General features: G+C 55.9%; 1 protein-coding gene across 7 annotated transcripts; it reads right to left on the bottom strand.

The window, feature by feature from the left end:
- Window positions 1-1,870: 1,870 nt before the first annotated feature.
- MMRN2 (multimerin 2) lies at window positions 1,871-17,723 on the bottom strand. 7 transcript variants are annotated; one of them, XM_073878694.1, is made up of 10 exons: window positions 17,464-17,601; window positions 16,881-16,938; window positions 16,332-16,376; window positions 13,834-16,126; window positions 9,231-9,359; window positions 9,031-9,137; window positions 8,850-8,930; window positions 7,935-8,099; window positions 6,055-7,779; window positions 1,871-3,084 (listed from the first exon to the last, which is right to left on the bottom strand). In XM_073878694.1, the coding sequence occupies exons 4-10, from the start codon at window positions 14,223-14,225 to the stop codon at window positions 2,702-2,704; spliced, it is 2,982 nt and encodes a 993-aa protein (XP_073734795.1). In that variant the 5' UTR covers window positions 14,226-16,126; window positions 16,332-16,376; window positions 16,881-16,938; window positions 17,464-17,601; the 3' UTR covers window positions 1,871-2,701. The 7 variants fall into 7 exon arrangements, with proteins under 7 accessions (XP_073734795.1, XP_073734794.1, XP_073734798.1 ...); XM_073878693.1 differs by having other exon boundaries at window positions 16,332-16,938; XM_073878697.1 differs by having other exon boundaries at window positions 1,871-2,059; window positions 16,332-16,938.
- Window positions 17,724-17,771: the final 48 nt, after the last annotated feature.

Here is a 17,771-nt window from a genome sequence, read left to right as displayed (position 1 = left end):
CCCCTCGGCTGCTCCTCCTCCACTCACTCCCCCCAAGCATGTTAGCGGCTGAGTTTGAGCTTGGCGTTCCCCTGAAATCGCTCCCATCTCCAACAGTCTCAAATGTTTTGGGTTATGGTTTCCTGCTGCTATTTCATTTTATAGTTAGTTGATCCCTTCTACTTCCCATTTTACAGAAATTATGAAAATTGGCTTATGGTACCCTTTGTTTTTCAGTATCATTTTTGAATCCGTTTCTCCATCAGATCTGGGGAGGTATGATACCACTCTGTGCTCAGTCCATTGCCTTGTTCTGGATGCCACAAGTGAAGGGTGTCCTAACATTGGCCTGGGTAACCGGGGGTCTATTCAGGGAGCACTGGCAGAGTCTGCACCCAGAGATATTAGATGCCTTAGTGGAGATAAACCTGTCAAGTGAACTTTAGAATTCTTGTTAATCTGGTGTCCTCATTATAGAAGTGTTTAAACAGGAAATTTGCACTTAAACTGGATATTAAGGTTTTGTGAAGTTGGTTTTGTTGAATGGAAAGCATCCTATTTAAAAGAACCATTGTTTCTCTAGTTCTCATCCCAAAAACTTCTGGAGTGACTCGTCCACGCTGCTGGCCAAGTTTACCGGTTGTGCTTGCATTCATAACCCTGTTAAGAGCAGTGGCCATGGGCGCCTGGGTGGCTCGGTCGTTAGCCGTCTGCCTTCGGCTTGGGTCATGATCCCAGGGTCCTGGGATCGAGTCCCGCATCGGGCTCCCTGCTCAGCGGGAAGCCTGCTTCTCCCTCTCCCACTCCCCCTGCTTGTGTTCCTGCTCTCACTGTCTCTCTCTGTCAAATAAATAAATAAAATCTTAAAAAAAAAAAAAAGCAGTGGCCATGTGAGCAGCAGGGCGCAGGTGCCCCTTATGGAGATCAATTCACTCTGCTTATTATGTGCAAGCCATTCCAAGCGAAAATCTTAGATGGTAAGACCACACCACCCTCAGATCTCCACTTAGTCATCGGTACAGCTTGACCAGTAAGAGCAAGATGGAGCAGAAGGAAGACATGGCAAGGTCTTTCTAGCAGCCAGGGCGACGGGCTACCTGCTCTCCAACCTTCGGTCAAGAACGGCCCCAGTACATCGTGCCTTGGGTTGCCATTAATCTCGGCAGCTGAGAGCTGCAGCCGGCAAGAGGCCCTGGCCGGGGGGAAGGGCAGGAAGGCCAGAGTCAACCCTGTGGTCAAGATAATAAAACACCAAGATACTTAATGAAAGCTATGAGACCAACTGCCTCATACCACAGATGGAAAAAGTTCAAGAGGTGGTGATTTACTGTCAGCGCCAGAGCGGTCTGGCACACTCCTCCTTTTAACGCTGATGTTTTAGCTTATCGAGCACACAAAGCTTAGCGGGAAATAAGTTCTGGGGGACAACTGTTTGAATTAATGACCCTTAGGAAACAAGGAGAAGGGCTGAGACCTTGTGAGCCCTGACGACCAACTCCTGTCCTTTTTCACTGCCCAGTCCAATCCAGTTTTGTTACGCAGAAGAGTATGTTCAACGCACACGGGATACCTGGCTACCACAACACAAACACGCCCTAACCACCAGACGGCTGCTCTCGCAAGCCTGTTTGCTCCAGGGACTGCAATGTTTTGAAAACCCTACCCCGATACTGCGGGAACAGTTGCAACTCCGAAGTGTTTCTGTCTGACCAAGTATTCTCACCGCTGCCCGCTGTGGAGGCACGTGTCATGTAGAAGTTACTGGCACTGTGAAGTCAAATGCAGCCTGGAGTCGTGAGAGTCACATTTATGCCAAATCGTTTCATTTTGTCCCATATTTCTACCTCCTCTACCGACTCTCTCCGCTCTCCATAAATAAACCAGGCCGAGATTTGAAGGGCATTGCTTTATTCCAGAGCTGATCGTTACCGAAGCAGATTTTGACAATCGTCCTTCCCCTCCCTCAGCCTCCTTACTGGTTAGAGATGCTCATGAGAATGAGGATGGTCATCAGCGAGTGGAGGAAGTAAAAAGGGTGAAGGCTGTACACATTTTAGTTCATGTTTTGGCATGTCCTGGCCTTTATCAGGAGGCAAGGAGAAAAAGAAGTGGAATTAAGATTACAGATAAATTCAAGGAAGGATCGAACCTGAGGGAAAGAGAATTTTGTTTCCTTTGGTTAACTCAACGAGGCCTTTGTCCCCATTTCTAATAGAAGCCAAACAGGTCGGTTTTCTCCTACTGCCCTGCAGTGGGTAGAGACTGGTTTCCAGCATTGTCCAAGATGTCACCTCCATTTTAAACATAGTCCTTCAGGGGAGGAATGATTTTCTAGCATAAGATTAGGGAGAAGAAGTGGGAGAAAGTTCTAAAGTTTCCAACCACAGGAGGAGCAACACACCAAAGAAGCTGCAGGACCCAGGGTGTGGCAAAGAGCTGAAGCCCACAATGCCATCCTGCCTCAGACGGCACGCCAAGCTAAGGTTCACACTTCCCCGGGCCAGGTTCTGCCCAGACAGAAGCCTTCCAGTTCTTCTCGTCATTAAGAAATAGCCAAACCCAGTGCATCTAGAGGAAGGCCCCAAATACCGCATCGTCTTTGCAGAAGTTTTCCAGGAAGAACTAGACCAATTGGATGGTCTCCAGACCAACCCTGGCCAGAGCTCCAGGCCAAGGAGAGCTGGGTGAGTCCACGACGTCTGGTCAGGGCTGTGCCCGGCGTTCAGGTCTTGAACATCAGGAATCCCCCGAATGCAGTGCCTGGTGGGTTTCTCTTGATGACTGATCCCTGGGTTAACTCAAACCACACCCTCTCGCCTTTCTGCAGCTCGGCCATAGCGAAGGTCGTGGCCATGCTGCCCCTCCCCTCCTCGGTGGAACTGACAGGAGTTTGATGGTGACCTCCAAACACCAGCTGCCCGGCGCCTGACCCTGGGCCAAATTCAACGCTCACCGCAAAAAGATAGACACCACGCTCCGGGGCTCGGAAGTAGCCATGTTCAGGGAAGTAGCTGCTGCCAATGTTGATGTAAGTGGCATTGAACTTGACCGTCTGCAGCGCAGCTGTGCCTTCTGAAAAGCCGGCATAGAAGGCCACAGGGGTGCCTGGAATGCAGGAGGAACGTGCTCAGTGACTGTCTCTCACTCCCCCTGGTGGGAAACCAAACCCTGAGACCTGCCCTTCTCACCTTATTAACGGTAGGAATAGGTCACTATTTCTAGATAACCCAGGTGTTCCCAATAGTGGCCTCAGAGAGTGGTAGCCAACAGGCCAACACTCACTGGGTCACTAATTGAGAGGAAGGAAAATACGAATCGGTTGTCTCTACAAGTGTACATTTTTAAAAAGCCCTTTTTCATTTGTTCCCCTTTCCTTCCAACATCCTGAGAGGTAAGTACCCTCCCCACCCCCACCGCCACCCCCCCCCCCCCCCCGCCGCCGAGGAAACCTTGAGTCTTGAGTGCTTCACTGGTTGTCCAAAGCTGCGTGGCTTGCCAAGGGCAAGACGGGGCAGGCACCCGGGTCTCTGACTCCCACACGACTGCCACCTCCTGGGGATCTTGAGATACCCAAGGGCAAGAAAGAAAATACTACCTATCCTCCAGGTAATAATGCTAACACTGGTGAAAGAAAGAACACTGCAGGATCCTTCCTACTGGATGTCTGGCATGGGACCTTGGAGAGAGAAGAGCAAGTGGGACCGGACAAGAAAACTCTTCAAGTGGGTCATCTTAATGTTTTCAAACTTGCACAGAGCCCTAGGGTTACTGATGGGGAAATGGGCCCAGAAAGGGAAAGCCAGCTCCAGAAGACACAGATAATAAATTACCACACTGGGAGCTGTCCTTGGATCTCCTGATTTCCAGTGCTCTTCCCACGTAAAAAAGCATTTTAGCCAGCCATGGGAGGACAAGCGAGATGAAGAGAACACAGGTGCAGGTGTGCAGCCAGAGGGAGCCGCTCCGTGTAGAGGGCGAGTGTACAGTGAGGAAGAAGCCAACGCAGCTACTTGGCCATGACTCTCAGGCGGGGTGGGGGACAGAGCCAGGAAACGGGAAGGGTGAGTCCCAGGGGGTTCTGGCCATGAAACTGGCCCTGGCACCGACGAGGTCATGTTCCCCATGGGCTCCCTCAACTCTCTGTGTGTCTCTCTGTATCTCTCTCTCTGTGTCTCTTGGTTGAGACCAAACTCCCTGTTTCTTCTTAGGGGATAAAACCAAGCGAGGCCTAAAGGAGGGGAAATTTGCATCGTGGTTAGTGCCTTAATCCCACCTACAGCCCCAGCTCTTTGGCTCCCGGTCCAGCAATAGTCTTGTGAATGTCAAAATTTTGCGCTTCTTTAGTTCTGGAAGATTTTCTGAGAATTGGAGAGTTTGGAATAACCTTCCCATTTGTAGTTAAGGTTGTGTCCCGTCAAAGGCCCGCGGCTGGCTCTGTAGTTCCCCCAGCAGCCAGGAGGTGGGGCGCTCGCCCAGCCCAAGGGATGCCCGCCCAGCGCGCCCTCTGCCGGTACTTGGCTCTCTCTGCACCCGTTGCAGCCAGCCTGCCGGCCGCTCAGTCCCGCCTTCCAGGCCGACCCCACCGGCCCCTGGGCCCAACCTGCCCCTCAGAAGGCTCAAGTGTTGTGCTTCTCTCATTTCGCTAGCAGGTAAACTGAGAGTGGCCTTCCCTGCAGGGCACAAATTCAAGACTTGTGGTCTTTCTACAAGACAAATAAGCGGGAATTTTTATTTTTAAGGAAAAACATTTTTTGAAATAAACTATTGCAGTGGTAAACTCAGACACCTAAACCCTCAGGCAATTGAGGCCTTGTACCACACGCAGGAGAAAAATGCTGGATGAATTAGTGCAGGCAGACAGAGCCTTGTCCCTGAAAATGCTGGGGAAACGGGGAAACGCTGACTGGTTTCTACTAAATGTTAGCCCTTATGTCAGGTATTCAGTAAATGTACCTGCTAGTCTTCACAACAAGTCTTCGACGTAGGTAGCGATTCTCCCATTTTACAGAGGAAGAAACTGAGATGAGTAAGTGGTGCTAGAGACTGTGCTCTGTCCACCGCCCCCAGGCCCCCAGGCCTCCAGGGCCGGGATGGAGAGTCGGCAGGAGCAGGGAGAGCTTGCGGTGGCATCCTCAGCCGGGCCTCAGACTTCCCACATGCCAGGCTACACCGGGGTATAGACAGCCCAGATGGCGGCCTTGCACCCGGTCCTGTGTCTGGATGAGGAGGTGGCCGGAGCCCCGAGGCCAGCCTCTCTGGCAGGGGAGAATCACCTGGGGCACGAAGTCTAGGGGTCCCTTTCCCAGGGACACACTCAGAGAGGGGCGGGCCAGGCTCCAAGCCGGCTGCCCAGGCCCAGGGCCCCTGCTCACGGGGGAAGAGCTAGCACCCTAGAGACAGCTTGGACAGGGTTCAGGGCTCCCTGTGCCACTTGCTACCTGTGTGAACGGGACAGTTCCCCTGACTGAGCTGCAGGGAGGACAGCAGTGACGACTGCCGTTGGGCTTTATGATGACTCAACATAGCAAAGGCCGAGAAAGGAGACCTGGTGCAGAGCCGCAAGATGGGCCAACTATGGCAGCACAACGAGCTCCCTTCAGGGCCCAAGGCCTTCCCCTGGATTCCCCTCGTGCGGGGTACTGCCCATGGTAGGCCACACCAGCCCCCGTTCACGTATTTGTATGCAGGGGAGCTGATTAAAGATGCACAGGGTGAAGTCGGGAGGACAGGAAGAGCTGCGATGGGGGTGCTGAGGCTGGCAGGAAGGGGAGGCTTCCCCCGCCCGCTCTACAGGTGCAGCGGCAGTGGCCAGCCGTATATCTAGGAGCCTCAAACATTCCATGGCGGGCCTCTGCCCGCTCACTGACATTTGGCTCTTGTGACTTCTACCTGCTTATACTTCAGGTACCATAAGAGGCCTCTGGCCCTGCATGAAAGGGGGATCAGGGCAAAGCCGGCCCTGAGTCGTCCTGACCCTCCGTCTCCCCATTCTCTTTCACCTCGCGTTCTTAGAGGCGGAAGAGCTGCCAGCAGACAGCCCAGGCCCACCCCGCCTCCCGCAGCTCCGGAACTCACCTGCCTCCCAGAGCACCGGCCCTTGGACAGGCTTATCCGCCCAAGTCTCTGCTTGCTTCCTGTCCCTCCTCCGGGGAGCTTCCAGACCCTTCTGCTTCTTCCCTTTCCTGCTCAGCATGGTCTGCAGCTTCCCCAGGTCCAGGCTGACGTTGGCAGCCACAAGCCCTTGGAAGTTTCCGAAGAGGCTGTGGAAGAGGCGCTGGTGCTGCTCCAAGTCGCGCTCGGTGGCGGCCAGTGCCTCGTGGAGGCCCTCGAGGGAGCGGTTGAGGGGGGAGGCCCCCGAAGCCTCGCAGCACCGGCCCACCCGCCGGAGGTCGGCGTCCAGGCGCTCCAGCTCCTGCGCCAGCCCGGCCGGGGTGGGCCCGCCAGCCCCCGCCGCCCGCTCCAGAGCGGCCACCCGCGCGGCCAGCGCGTCCCAGGCGAGCGCCTGCTCCCGCAGCCCGCTGGCGGCGTCCCGCAGGCCGGCGCGGATCTGCTCGTAGCGCAGGGGCAGCGGGTCGGGCGCCTCCTCCGCCATCTGCTCCATCACCTCCTCCCCGAAAAGGGCGGCCAGCACGGCCTCGTGCCGCAGCGCGTCGTCCAGCAGGGCCGTGAAGTAACTGTGCAGCTGGCCCACCTCGGCCCGCATCTCCCCGTGCGCCGCCCGCAGCGCGCTCGCCTCGCTGTCCAGCGCCCGCAGCTGGCTCCGCAGCCGCGCCCCGTCGGCCCGCGCCCGCTCGCCCTCCGCCCGCTGCGCGTCCACCGCCCGCGACAGCGCCGCCACCGTGCCGCTCAGGGCCTGCAGGGACGAGCCGTCGCGCTGGTGCCGCTCGTCCAGGCTCACCTGCGCCTCCTCCAGGGCGCGCGTGGTGTCCCTCTGGCCCTCGCGGATGACGTCCAGGTCGAAGTAGAGCTTCTGGCAGTTGCAGTCCTTGACGTACTTGATGAGGTCGGCGTGGCCGCCCTGCAGGTGCTGGAGGGTGAGGTTGAGCTCCAGGAGCTGCCGCTCCATCTCCTCCTTGTTCTCCTCCATGATCAGCGACTTCTCCATCAGGATGACGCGCAGCTCACGCAGCGCCGTGTGGTTCACCTGCAGCTCCTCCAGCTGCCGCTCCACCTTGCTGATCTGATCGAAGGTCTCATCGGACTCCGAATACAGCTCCTTGATCTCATCCACGTGCTGCGCCAGGGTGGCCCTCATGTCCGCCAGGGTGCTCTGTAACTCCTCTTCCCTGCGGCCGGCGGCCGTGTGCAGCGCCGACAGGTTCCTCTGCAGCTGGCCCAGCCTGGCCTGCAGGCTCTCCGGCTCCGGCCTGGCCCCGGCCCCTGCCGCGGCTGGGACCAGGCTGCCATTGGCCCCGACGGGCTCCTGGGCCTTAACGAACCTCTTCAACTTGGCATCCACGTCCGCCTCGACCTCGGAGAGCGACTGCTGCAGGGAGAGGTGCTGGGCGTGCATGCGTTCCTCCACGTCCTGCCTCAGCTGCCCGACCCTCTGGGCGTTCTCCTGTACCTTGCTCTCAAATTTGGCCCCAAGCTCCTGGAAGTCAGCCCTGGCCACTGAGCTCTCCTGGACCCCCTTGATGGCCTGTTGGTTGGCCTCCACATCAAGAGACAGGTTTCTTATGGCTTGGGAGAGGCTGTGCAGGCTTTGGTTGAGGCTCCTCCAAATGGGGCTGAAATGCACCTGTAGGAAGGCGTCCACGTGGGGCAGTAGCACTTGCTCCAAGGATCTGCCAGGCGCCTCTGCAACAGAGACATGCTTTTACACAAGCCCTGCAGGAGCAGACACCCCTCCCCGGGCAAGGACTGGGCGGGGGGGTCCTCTGAGATTTGGGCCTTCCTCTCGTCCCCTCGGGTATGAGCAGGCTCTGCCTCAGCCCCTGGAGCCTGACACTCACCAGGCTCTGTCTGATTTGCCTCGATCGTGGCAGCTGTGAGATTGCTTGCCAGGGCCTTCCACTGGCCCGGGAGGCCATCTGCCACCTGGTGAATGTCATTCTGGAGATCTCCCAGCAAGCGTTCCTGCTGCTCCATGATGTTGCTGAGCTCAGCTGCCGGGTGGCCTGAAGACACATGAGAGAGAAGTGTGGAGGTCTAACTCCCCAGGCCTGGGCAGATCAGGAGGTACAGAGAAGGAAATTTCCAGGTTCAGATGGAAATATCAGGGAGGTATGTGCTGATGTCCTCCGAGTCTAGCAGCCTTTAGCTCCAGAAGGGGAAATGCAGGCGCATGAGCCCTCCCCCTCATCCCAGCACCCATAGCAGACATGACTAATCAATCACGGCACACTTTCCTCCTCAGCTGTGTGGACATGGCCTCTCAACATCATTTGAGGCAGCCGTTGTCAAAAGATAAGTTCACCACATGATGAAACTCATCTGCCATCCCGAACGTGGCCCAGCCTTGAAAGGCCTCACAAATGGTGCCTCTTAGTGGTTCTGTGCTGACTCTAGACCAAGGATAGTATGACTTCCCGGCCTCGGTAGGACACATGTGGGAAAGTTTCTTCCAGGCCATGGGATCTTGTGCCATTCAAGGGTCAGGGAAGGTGCCAGATGAAGCTGTCCTTCTCAGAAAATGGAGTCAAGGAAAAGGGTGTGGTGCTTAGCCAGCAGGTAGTAACAGAGGGCCCTGTGACTCTGGCCTCCTTGGTGTGGGGGTAGGCTGATACAGAGCCACGGAAGGGCCCCTGCTGATTCTGGGCACAGAGTTTTCCTGAAACGGTACCACCCTATCAGAAGAGAAAGGGCCTGGGCACATGTGTTCTTTCTGCCTGCCTGCCCTTCCTGCACCTTCTAGGGAAGCAGCATACCAGGTTCAAAGCCGACTGGCCCATCCCAAGGCTCCTGGAGGCCATCACCTAGATCTTCAGGCTCAGGGACTGCCGTGGGATCTGTGGAGAAGAGGCAACAGATAGCGACCCCACGGGTCAGAGGAACTGCCTGACCTCTGGGGTCAGAGGTTGGAGGGGCGGGAGCCCCGGGGAGCCCTACCGTGGTGCTGGCAGTCAGGGCCTGCATAGCCGGGGCAGCACCTCCAGGCCACGGAGGCCAGCACCTTCTGCTTGACCTGGTACAGTGGCTTGTGTGCCATGCGATACCTGGGGAAAGAGGGGCCAGTTCAGTGACTCCAGGGTGAGCCAGCATGGGCCTTGGATGGATGGCCCGCCCTGCCCCATCCTGCCCCCACTCACATGACTTTGACTTTCTGGCAGTCCGGAGTCCCCTGTGGACATGGCTGCTGTGAGTGGACGAGGAATTTCTCCGTTTTGCAAGCAGCTACAAAGGTGACCAGCCTGGATTTCTGGTAAGGGCACCAGTTACTGGAAAAACAAGCCAGAGGAGAGGGCTGCCGAGCCACGCCCAGGTCCCACAGGACCCTTCCTAGAGGTCAACAGTGGAGCCAGCGCACCACCCCTGCCTTCCGGCCCCACCCCATGCCCGGGATTCTAGAATCCATTAGCTTGAGAGGGGAGCACTCTGCATTATTCATCCCTCGACTCCAGGACAAAAGCTCCACAAACCCTCCTGCGAGGGCATCTACTCTACCGCCTTCCAGGAAGGCCCTCGAGCAGGGGCCAGCACAGAGAGGCTGGAGAGCAGCCCTGAAATCACACAGCAAAATGACCCACGGAGCCAGGAGGGCCTCTCCCTGTTTCTCTTGGTACCAGGGAGGCAGCACAGTGCTGCTGGGGCTGGAGGGTCCTGGGTTCAAACCCTTCACACTCCGTCTGTGTGACCTTGAGGGAGGCACTTACGGAGCTCCCCCTTGCCCATTCCTCAGCTGGAGATGATAATACCCTCCTCCAGGTGTGCGGATGAGTATCAAGGGCCTGGCTCCTGACAAGTGCTCAGTGAACCCTGCTGCCCTGCCCCATCACCACTCACAGGTTTCCTCACACCAAGCAGGCTGCGGGGAGGGCACCTGCTCCCTGGCCACTCCCCGTGATGGCCATTATGGAAGTGGGCTTTCAAACAGTTGTGGGAGAATGCAGCTGAGCTGAGCAGTCCCTTCTCTGGGCAAGGTCCTACAGGGTGCTTAGGGGGTCACATTCAGCATCCTGAACACCCGAGGGGTAGCCTCTCCATCTCTGCCCTTTACCAGTGTGTGTGGTTGCAAATGACCAGGAGCAGGGGTGCTCATGGCTGGCACAGCCCCAGCTCACTGGTCCAGTGACAGCCTTGAAGGGCTCAGTAGAATATGTCAGAGGGTCCTTCGCCTGGTAATTAGCTCCCAGAACGGAGCTCTCCAGAGTTGCAAGCGGCAGTGACTTCCATGGCTCAACTCAGCTCAGCACCTCTTGGGATTGGGTGCTGGGCTAAAGCTCAGCAGCACTCAGCGCCAATATGGAGGAATAGACCTCCCCTCCAGCGTCCCCAGGAAAAAGCAAGCAATCTCAGATGGTGTGGAAGGTGGTAGCTGGGGGGACTTTCAGAAGGAGGTGATAATTTGGCACCAGGGGCTGTGGTAGAGGTTCTGGCCCGCTGAAATGCAGGGGCTGGGCCAGAGAAGAGCTGCAGAGGTAGACAAGCCAGGCTGTGGAGGTCTGAGTGCTAGCTGAGGAGCTGGACCATGTCCTGAAAGCACAGAAAGGTGTGTGTGTTTGGGGCGGGGCGGGGGGGGCTTGAGCAGGGAAGTGACATGACAGAGCCACCCTGGTTCCTGGGTACAGAAAGGACAAGAAGGGGCAAGGTATAGGTAGGTGGCTGTGTCAGGGATCTAGGTGGAAGATGCTGGCAGGTTCCATGGGTAATGGCGGTGGGTATGGAGAGGAATGGCCACACTTGTCAGATATTAGGGGGCCGTGTTCAGGGCCTTGGAGATGGAGGGGCCATCGGGCTGAGATCTTACTCTCTGGAGCTGGTCTCTGTCCTGGGGCTGCCAGGCACACGGGATAGGGGTAGGGCAGGGGAAGGATTGAGGGGGATTGAGTGACCATATCTGTTTTGAAAGCTGAGGACCCCCAGTCTGATTTCCCACTTGGCTCCTAAAAGCCTGGTGGGCAGATTTTACCCTCTTGGTAGCAGACTGAAAAAGCTTGTCAGGAAAATGACCCCACTCAAGAGGAAAGAGCTAAAAAACAATAACATCAGGGGCTCCCCCAGTGAAATAGCCCAGCAGAACATATTATGACAAACGAGGTCAGAAAGCTCCATCCGTTCACCCAGCTTCCAATCAGCTTCTTAGTCTGTCTACTCTCAAGTGGGCAGATGTCCAAGATGACTCCTGAGAAAAATCTCTAGTACAAAAGAGGGAGGTCAAAAACAAGCAATCGGAAAAAAAAATCAACTTGGACAAAACCAACACTGGGCAGAGAAGAGAAGTCCATCGAATTTGTAATAATAGCCCCAGATCTATGACAGAATTTACTACATCCAAGGAAGAACAGGAAGCTACTTTAAAAGTGGAAGAACATTCAGAGAATGAAAAGGACCCTTGGAAATTAAAAATATCACAGTAGAAACGCAAAGGAGGTTTAAAAGAAATGTTAGAGGGTAAAGTTAGAGAAATTTTCCTAAGAAAAGAGCAAAGAGAGAAAGAGAAAACAGGAGAGGAAAGATCAGAGAAATAGATCCTGGAAATCTAGCATCCAAATAATAGGAGTTCCAGAAAGAGAAGAGCGTGAGGAAATCGTTGATGAAAAAAATCAAATATTACAGAAGTGAAGGGCTTGAACCTCCAGATTCAAAGGGTCCACCAGTTACCTTCAATATGATGGAAAAACTCAATATCATCATGAAATTTTAGAACTCTGGAAATGAAAATAATTCTATTCTTTCTAGAGAGAAAAATCAACACACACACACACACACACACACACACACACACATTAGCACTTAGAACGGCCTTGAACCCCTCAACAGCAACACTGGAAACTAGAACACAGTGGAGAACTGCCTTCAAAATATGCAATGGGGGCACCCGGGCGGCTCAGTCAGTTAAGTGTCTGACTCTTGGTTTCGGTTCCAGTCATGATCTCAGGGTTGTGAAATCAAGCCCCGCACTGGGCTTCATGTTCTGTGCGGAGTCTGCTTGTCCCTCTCCCTGCTCACACTGCCCCTACCCCGCTCAAATAAATAAATAAATAAATAAAATCTTTAAAAAAATACAGAAGGAAAATATTTCCAATTTAGAATCCTATACTCAGCCTAACTATCAATCAAAGTGTAGAGAGCAGAATAAAGACATTTTTCAACAAATCAGATTTCAAAACCTTGCACACCCAGGACCCCTCATCAGGGAGCTACTAGAACAGTGGTTTGCAATCTTGCCATCAAAACCCCTCAAAAGTATAGCACTTTATAAAGAAGAACCTCTGGGCTCCACTCCAGGTCAATGAAGCAAGAGTCTCTGGGATTGTGGCCTGAGCATCAACATTTTTAAAACTCTCTGGATCATCCTAAGTCACAGCCGAGGACAGAGTACCATTGTGCTGGAGGTACTACACCAACACAGGCCAGAGAACCAAGCACGAGGAAGGAATGGCCTCAGGAGACAGACGTTCCAGGAGGGAGTCGGGGGGAAGGAGAGCCCAGTACAGTGATGGGCAGTGGGTGTGGGGCCAGTGTCCAGACTGGAGCACAGCTGGGGCTCTGAGAGCGATGTCACTGAGAAGACACAGGTGGTCAAACACCGGACACGGATGAAAGGGGAGAGCAGATGTGGCCAAGTGGCCAAGAGTTTAGGATTGAGTAGTGACAGACACAGGGAACGAAGCCAAAGAAACAAAAAAATAAAGACAGTTGTTTATTCCAGGGAAGACCAAAAATATGAAGTGTGCGGGCTGGCGGGGGGGGGAGGGAGGATTCATAGGTTTTTTCCAAGTCTTCACTCTGAGTAGCATACATAGTCGTATAAATGTAAACACTCAAAATGACAATATGGGAGGATGATGGATAGGCAGTGCGTGTGTGTGTGACCACGCATGCACGTGCACACATTCTTGCACGCCTATGCATGCATGTTGGGGTTGGAGTATGAAGTGGGACTGAGAGCTGAATCACGGATAATGCTATGTCCCAAAAAGTAGCAATATAAACATGTTAGTTAGAGATGTGGGTAAATGCCAAAGGATTCACCTAAAGAGTTCAAAGCATTGCCTTTGGGGACCAGTGGGGGCAGGGGCTTCTGACTGTCTCAACCAACTTTGCAGAAGGTTTGACTCCAACCCAGAGGGTGAGCACAGTTTTTCCATAAAGGGAGAGAGAATAAATATTTTACACGAGACTGACTACATAATTCGTAGTGTCCAGTGCAAAATGACAACGTGGGACAACAATAGAGATTAAACCAAGTGTGGGGCCCTTCTGTGGGCACGCCCTGTGTGACGGCTCAGGTCACGTGCCCATGGAGCGGGCCCTGACTTTAGGCAAAGAATGTTCACTCAGAGCGGAAAGAGCGACTGTGACAGTGCTGGGCCCAGAGTTTAGGGACCAAGGGTGAGACGGCCACCTGCACAGACTGTTCCAGGACCAGAAACGCCAGCCTCCACCCTACCCCCACCCTGGGTCCCATGGAAATGCTGGAACATGGGTCTGGGGAAAATCATTTCTCTAACCAGTGGTTCTCAGTGGGGCGGGGGGGCAGTGGATGGTGGGGGGAAGGGACTTCCTCCACTGGGAGGGTGGCCGTGAAGCTGGCATCTAATGCCCAGAGACCGAGAATGCTGCCGAACACCTCGCAATGCACACAGCACAGCCCAGCACCCCCACGGCCAAGAATTAGCCAGTTCCAAATGCCAGTAGTGCCGAGGTTGAGAAACACCCACTCAAAACAAAGTTCTGTTCATTGCTCACCCTCTGAACTGCTGTGGAGGGTCCAGAAGGCCTGTGCCCATGCGAGCTGGGTCTGGTCCAGCCTGCCAGCCAGTGACTGGGACTTTCCACCTCGAGCTCCTGGAACCGGAAGCGGTGCCGCCCACCCTTCCTGCCCAGGAACTTTCTCTCCTGACCTGCCCAAACCTCAGGCTCCAACTATTCTCCCTGCCCACGCTCCTCCACCCCCCACCCTTGGCAGCCCTATCCCCTTGGCATAGTACAGGCCGCTGGCCCAGAAGCCCTGGGAACATTCCTGACCTTTGCTTTGGTTTCCTCCAGCTCCTGGCAGCTGCATGCTGGCCCTCCGAGCCTGAGCCCCCAGCCCGGCTCCCTGAAGCTCCCATTGTTGTGCACCCCCTTTGTGCCCTCATCCCCTGGGGCCAGCCTAGAAATGAGTGCAGGGATCCTCTAGCGGGTTTGGGCTGCCCTGGGCCTTTGACATGGCCTCCACCTGAGGCTTTGCCCCAGTCAGGAGAGTGCTGGCCCCTTTGGAGCTTCTAATGCGAGCTCAGAAACCTGGGCGCCCCCCTACAGTCCCCCTTCCTGGGCTCAGGGTGACTGTGAGCAAGGCCCTTCCCCCCTCCCCAGTCCTGGCAATGTGAAGAAGATTGCCACCTCTGGCCCCTCCCTTGGGACAGAGAGAGGGGCTATGGGGGAGGCTGAGCCAGCTTCCAGCAGGGAGAGGTCTGTGAGCTGGAGCCCCCCGAATTATGGATGTGCCACTGCCACTGTCCACTGGGACACTTCACTGCCAATAGAGCCCACCTCTGACAGCCCCTTCCGTCTTTCTGGGGAAGGAGGGCGTGTTCTCTGCACTCTTGCTTTCTGAGACCTCAAATGCGGCCTTGAATACGACCACTCCAGGGGAGAATTTGTGGGGCTTTGTCTTTGAGCTGGAAAGGGGCTTTGGCAGAGGAACCTGAGGCCCACTCGATGTCCAGAGTGGGGGTTCCCCGAGTGCGCCCAGGGCCCTGTACTTCTGACGGCAGGAACAGGTGCAGGAGGTGCAGCCACGGCCGTGATGCGTGGCCTGGGCTCCGTCCGTCCTGTGTGACCTCCAGCCATGTGCAGGCCTCCCCTGGGCCACCAGAGCTCAGCTGCACCCCATCACAGATGCTACTTGTGCGTGGGCCAAGAGAAGCTGATGCCAGCAGGCAGGGCCAGCTGGACTGCTGGGAGCAGCCTCTCCTATACTACCGCCCATCCTGGGGGGACAGGACAGTGGGTACCCGGGATTTGCAGCCCACTGGATGCTCTGACCTGTCACTTAGGAGCTGGGTGGCGTCCCCATTCCTCTGAGCCTCACAGCAGGGAGAGAGCCGAGGGAGCTGCCTTGTCACTGCAGTGTGGAGATGGGGCACCTTGCCCAGGGCTCAGCTTGGTCCTCAACGCAGGCTCAGCCCTGCAGGGGGAGCTAGTGCGGGCTCTGAGGAGCCCACCTGCTAAACCGCCGCTGCTCAATTCCACTCCCACCAAAATCGGGGAGCATCGAAAGAGCCACCTCCCCACGGAGTCCAAATACACATGTTGCTGGGGGTCCCAGAGCCGTGGGAAGCACCCAACCATGTCCGGCCTCCACCCTGGGACGTGGCATCTGGCACCAAATTGTTCTGTTAGAACTTCTCCTTGGAAATAGTCTAATCTGAGCCCATGTCCAGGGTCTGCCAGAAACAGGTGTGGGGGGGGGGCAAATGCAGGCTGGGAGGCCTGGTTCTGGCAGCCAGGGGCTGAGGGTCCACCAGGCTTGTCCCTGATGCTGCCAGGCCCCACCTCCCCTTCCCCCTGTTGCAGGAGGGAGGCTGGAGCACCATTTCCGCCTCTCCCTTCACAGAGCACGGGAAGCAATCAGCCCGAGGAAGCTGAGCAGCATTTCCTTCCTTTCACACCAGCCCCTCCGGAGGCCTTGACAACCTGGGCTGGGCCTGTGGGGACCACAGCTTCTGGGTTGTGGGCAGGAGACCCAGCAGGCCTGCTGGGACCCCCCAAGGTTCCCCTGGGACCGGGGTATTCCTGGGCTGGGACGCCCTTCTATGTACATCCGCACATGCTCTGCACACACTGGGACCGACCAGGGAATGGATGAGTGAGCTCCATGGGGCAGCCCACAAGTCCCTCCCCATAGCCAAGGGGGTGTGGAAAAAGAGGAATGTCTCCTACCTTCTTCTGATCCACCTGGAACCCTGAGCCTCTCTTTTATCAAAAAGAAGCAGGCAGCCCAAAGAAAGGGGCATGGAGCTAGTGGCTTTGGGGAAAGGAGGCTTGGTTCTTGGACCTGAAATCAGAGTTGGGTGGCTGGAGTCCCCCACCAAGAATCACCCGCACCATCCAGCACTGAGCCGGCCTGGTGGCGGGGCAGAGATGGGGAGGCTCCCCACTTGGCCAGCCCCTCCCTCACTGAGAGTCGGCGTGCACTTGCTTATTCTTTCCTCTCCATGGGCAAATCTGCTTTCGGGAAAGTGTCCAACAAACACATTCACCTTGAAGCGTCAGAGCTGTATAGAACTGTCCCAGGTGGATTCATTCTGTAAGCCAACGTGACAGTGAATCTCAGAGAGCCGAATGGAAGACTGTGGGTGGGTGTACATTGACCCCTTTCACCCTCACCATATAAACACTCTTACCAAGTCTGGTTTGTGCGTGTGTGTGGTCAGGGGTGCGGTACACATATTAGGCACATCTGGGGGTTGGGGCTGCCTCTGGGTGCTCAGGGACCAGAGCATGAGCTCTGAAGTCAGACTTAGATCGTGGTTTCTAGATCTCCTTAGCTGTGTGATCTTGTGGCAGCTGCTTAGTCTCTCTGAGCCTCGGGCTCCGCGGCAACCCGGGCTGTTGGGAGGATTCGCTGAGATAACACTTGGCAAGGTGACTAGCCCGAGACGGACCCAGTAAAGGACCTGCTGCTCTGACAGTGGAGGACCCGAAGGAGGGACCCACAGGCCAAGCACCTTATCGGCAGGGGGCCCCAGGGCCCGGACAAATACAAGGCTGGAAAATGGTGTCCTGGTTCGGTCCCAAGACCATCCTACCCATTTCCAGAGGGGCACTGAAGCGGAGCTCCCTGGACGCCATGGCCTCCTCCTTGTTCTGGAAATAGAGCAGAGCACCCTGTCTGCTCGCTGCCTGTCCCTCGGCCTGAGGGCCCACGCCAGTCCCCTGGGGGCAATCAGACAAAAATCCAGTCCCCAGGAGCGTCTGTCTTCTATGACTTAGGCCAGGCCAGCCTCACCTAGGCTCAACTGTCAAGAGTTTACTTACTTCGAAGAACAGGAGCCATTGCCAGGCCAGCTGGAAACTTCTGGAACTACTGCCCCTCATCACCCCAAGCTAAGTGGTTGGTGGCAAGAAATGCTCCTGCCCGACCTCCAGGTCCATTCCCTGCCATGGGCCAGGCAGGGAAGCTCCTGTGGTGCCCAGTCCGGGCTGCCTCGGGGTGGCCTCTTGAAAGGAGCCTGGCACCTGGCACCTCATTCAGCCTCACAGCTGGCCCAGCAGGTAGATAGTTGTAGGTCATTTCACAGATGGGTAGCTGGGGTCCCGAGAGACCTGTCCTGGCTGAGCTGGGACTTGGATCAGGTACATGACCTCCCCCAAGGTCGAGGTCCTTCTTACCGTCTGCTGGGGTCCCTGCCGGTGTCCTCAGCCTCCGCCCTCCAGACCCCAGGCGGCCTTGGATTTTGTGGATCCGAGAGCCCGCTACCTGTGCCCTGGGCCGAGGCCCCCAGCAGCCCCCAGCCCAGGGGCCCTCCGAGGCCAAGCAGCAGTGTCAGAATCATCTTGGCAGTGGGGCAGGCTCAGCCGCAGCAAAGGACTCCACAAACTGCTGGTGAGGGTGACGTCGTCTTCAAGTTAAGTCTCAGAAGGAAAAGAAAGCACAGGCACAACAAAGAGAGGAAGTGGCCTGGGCCGGCCCACCCGGT

The sequence above is a fragment of the Callorhinus ursinus genome, unplaced genomic scaffold (assembly GCF_003265705.2).
Source record: "Callorhinus ursinus isolate GAN/ISIS: 27379988/994484 unplaced genomic scaffold, GSC_fseal_2.0 scaffold31, whole genome shotgun sequence".
Taxonomy (NCBI): domain Eukaryota; kingdom Metazoa; phylum Chordata; class Mammalia; order Carnivora; family Otariidae; genus Callorhinus; species Callorhinus ursinus.
The sequence above is the reverse complement of the archived record's forward strand: the minus strand, read 5'-3'. Positions and strand labels throughout refer to the sequence as shown.

Bases quoted from the DNA above. Each gene is read 5' to 3' on its own strand.
- MMRN2 (XM_073878693.1), bottom strand. From the start codon at position 14,225: ATGAGGGCACAAAGGGGGTGCACAACAATGGGAGCTTCAGGGAGCCGG. The intron at 8,931-9,030 runs GTAGGGCTCCCC...TCTTCTCCACAG, and splicing joins CCCTGACTGCCAGCACCACG to ATCCCACGGCAGTCCCTGAG. The intron at 7,780-7,934 runs GTGAGTGTCAGG...TCTCTGTTGCAG, and splicing joins GGCAAATCAGACAGAGCCTG to AGGCGCCTGGCAGATCCTTG.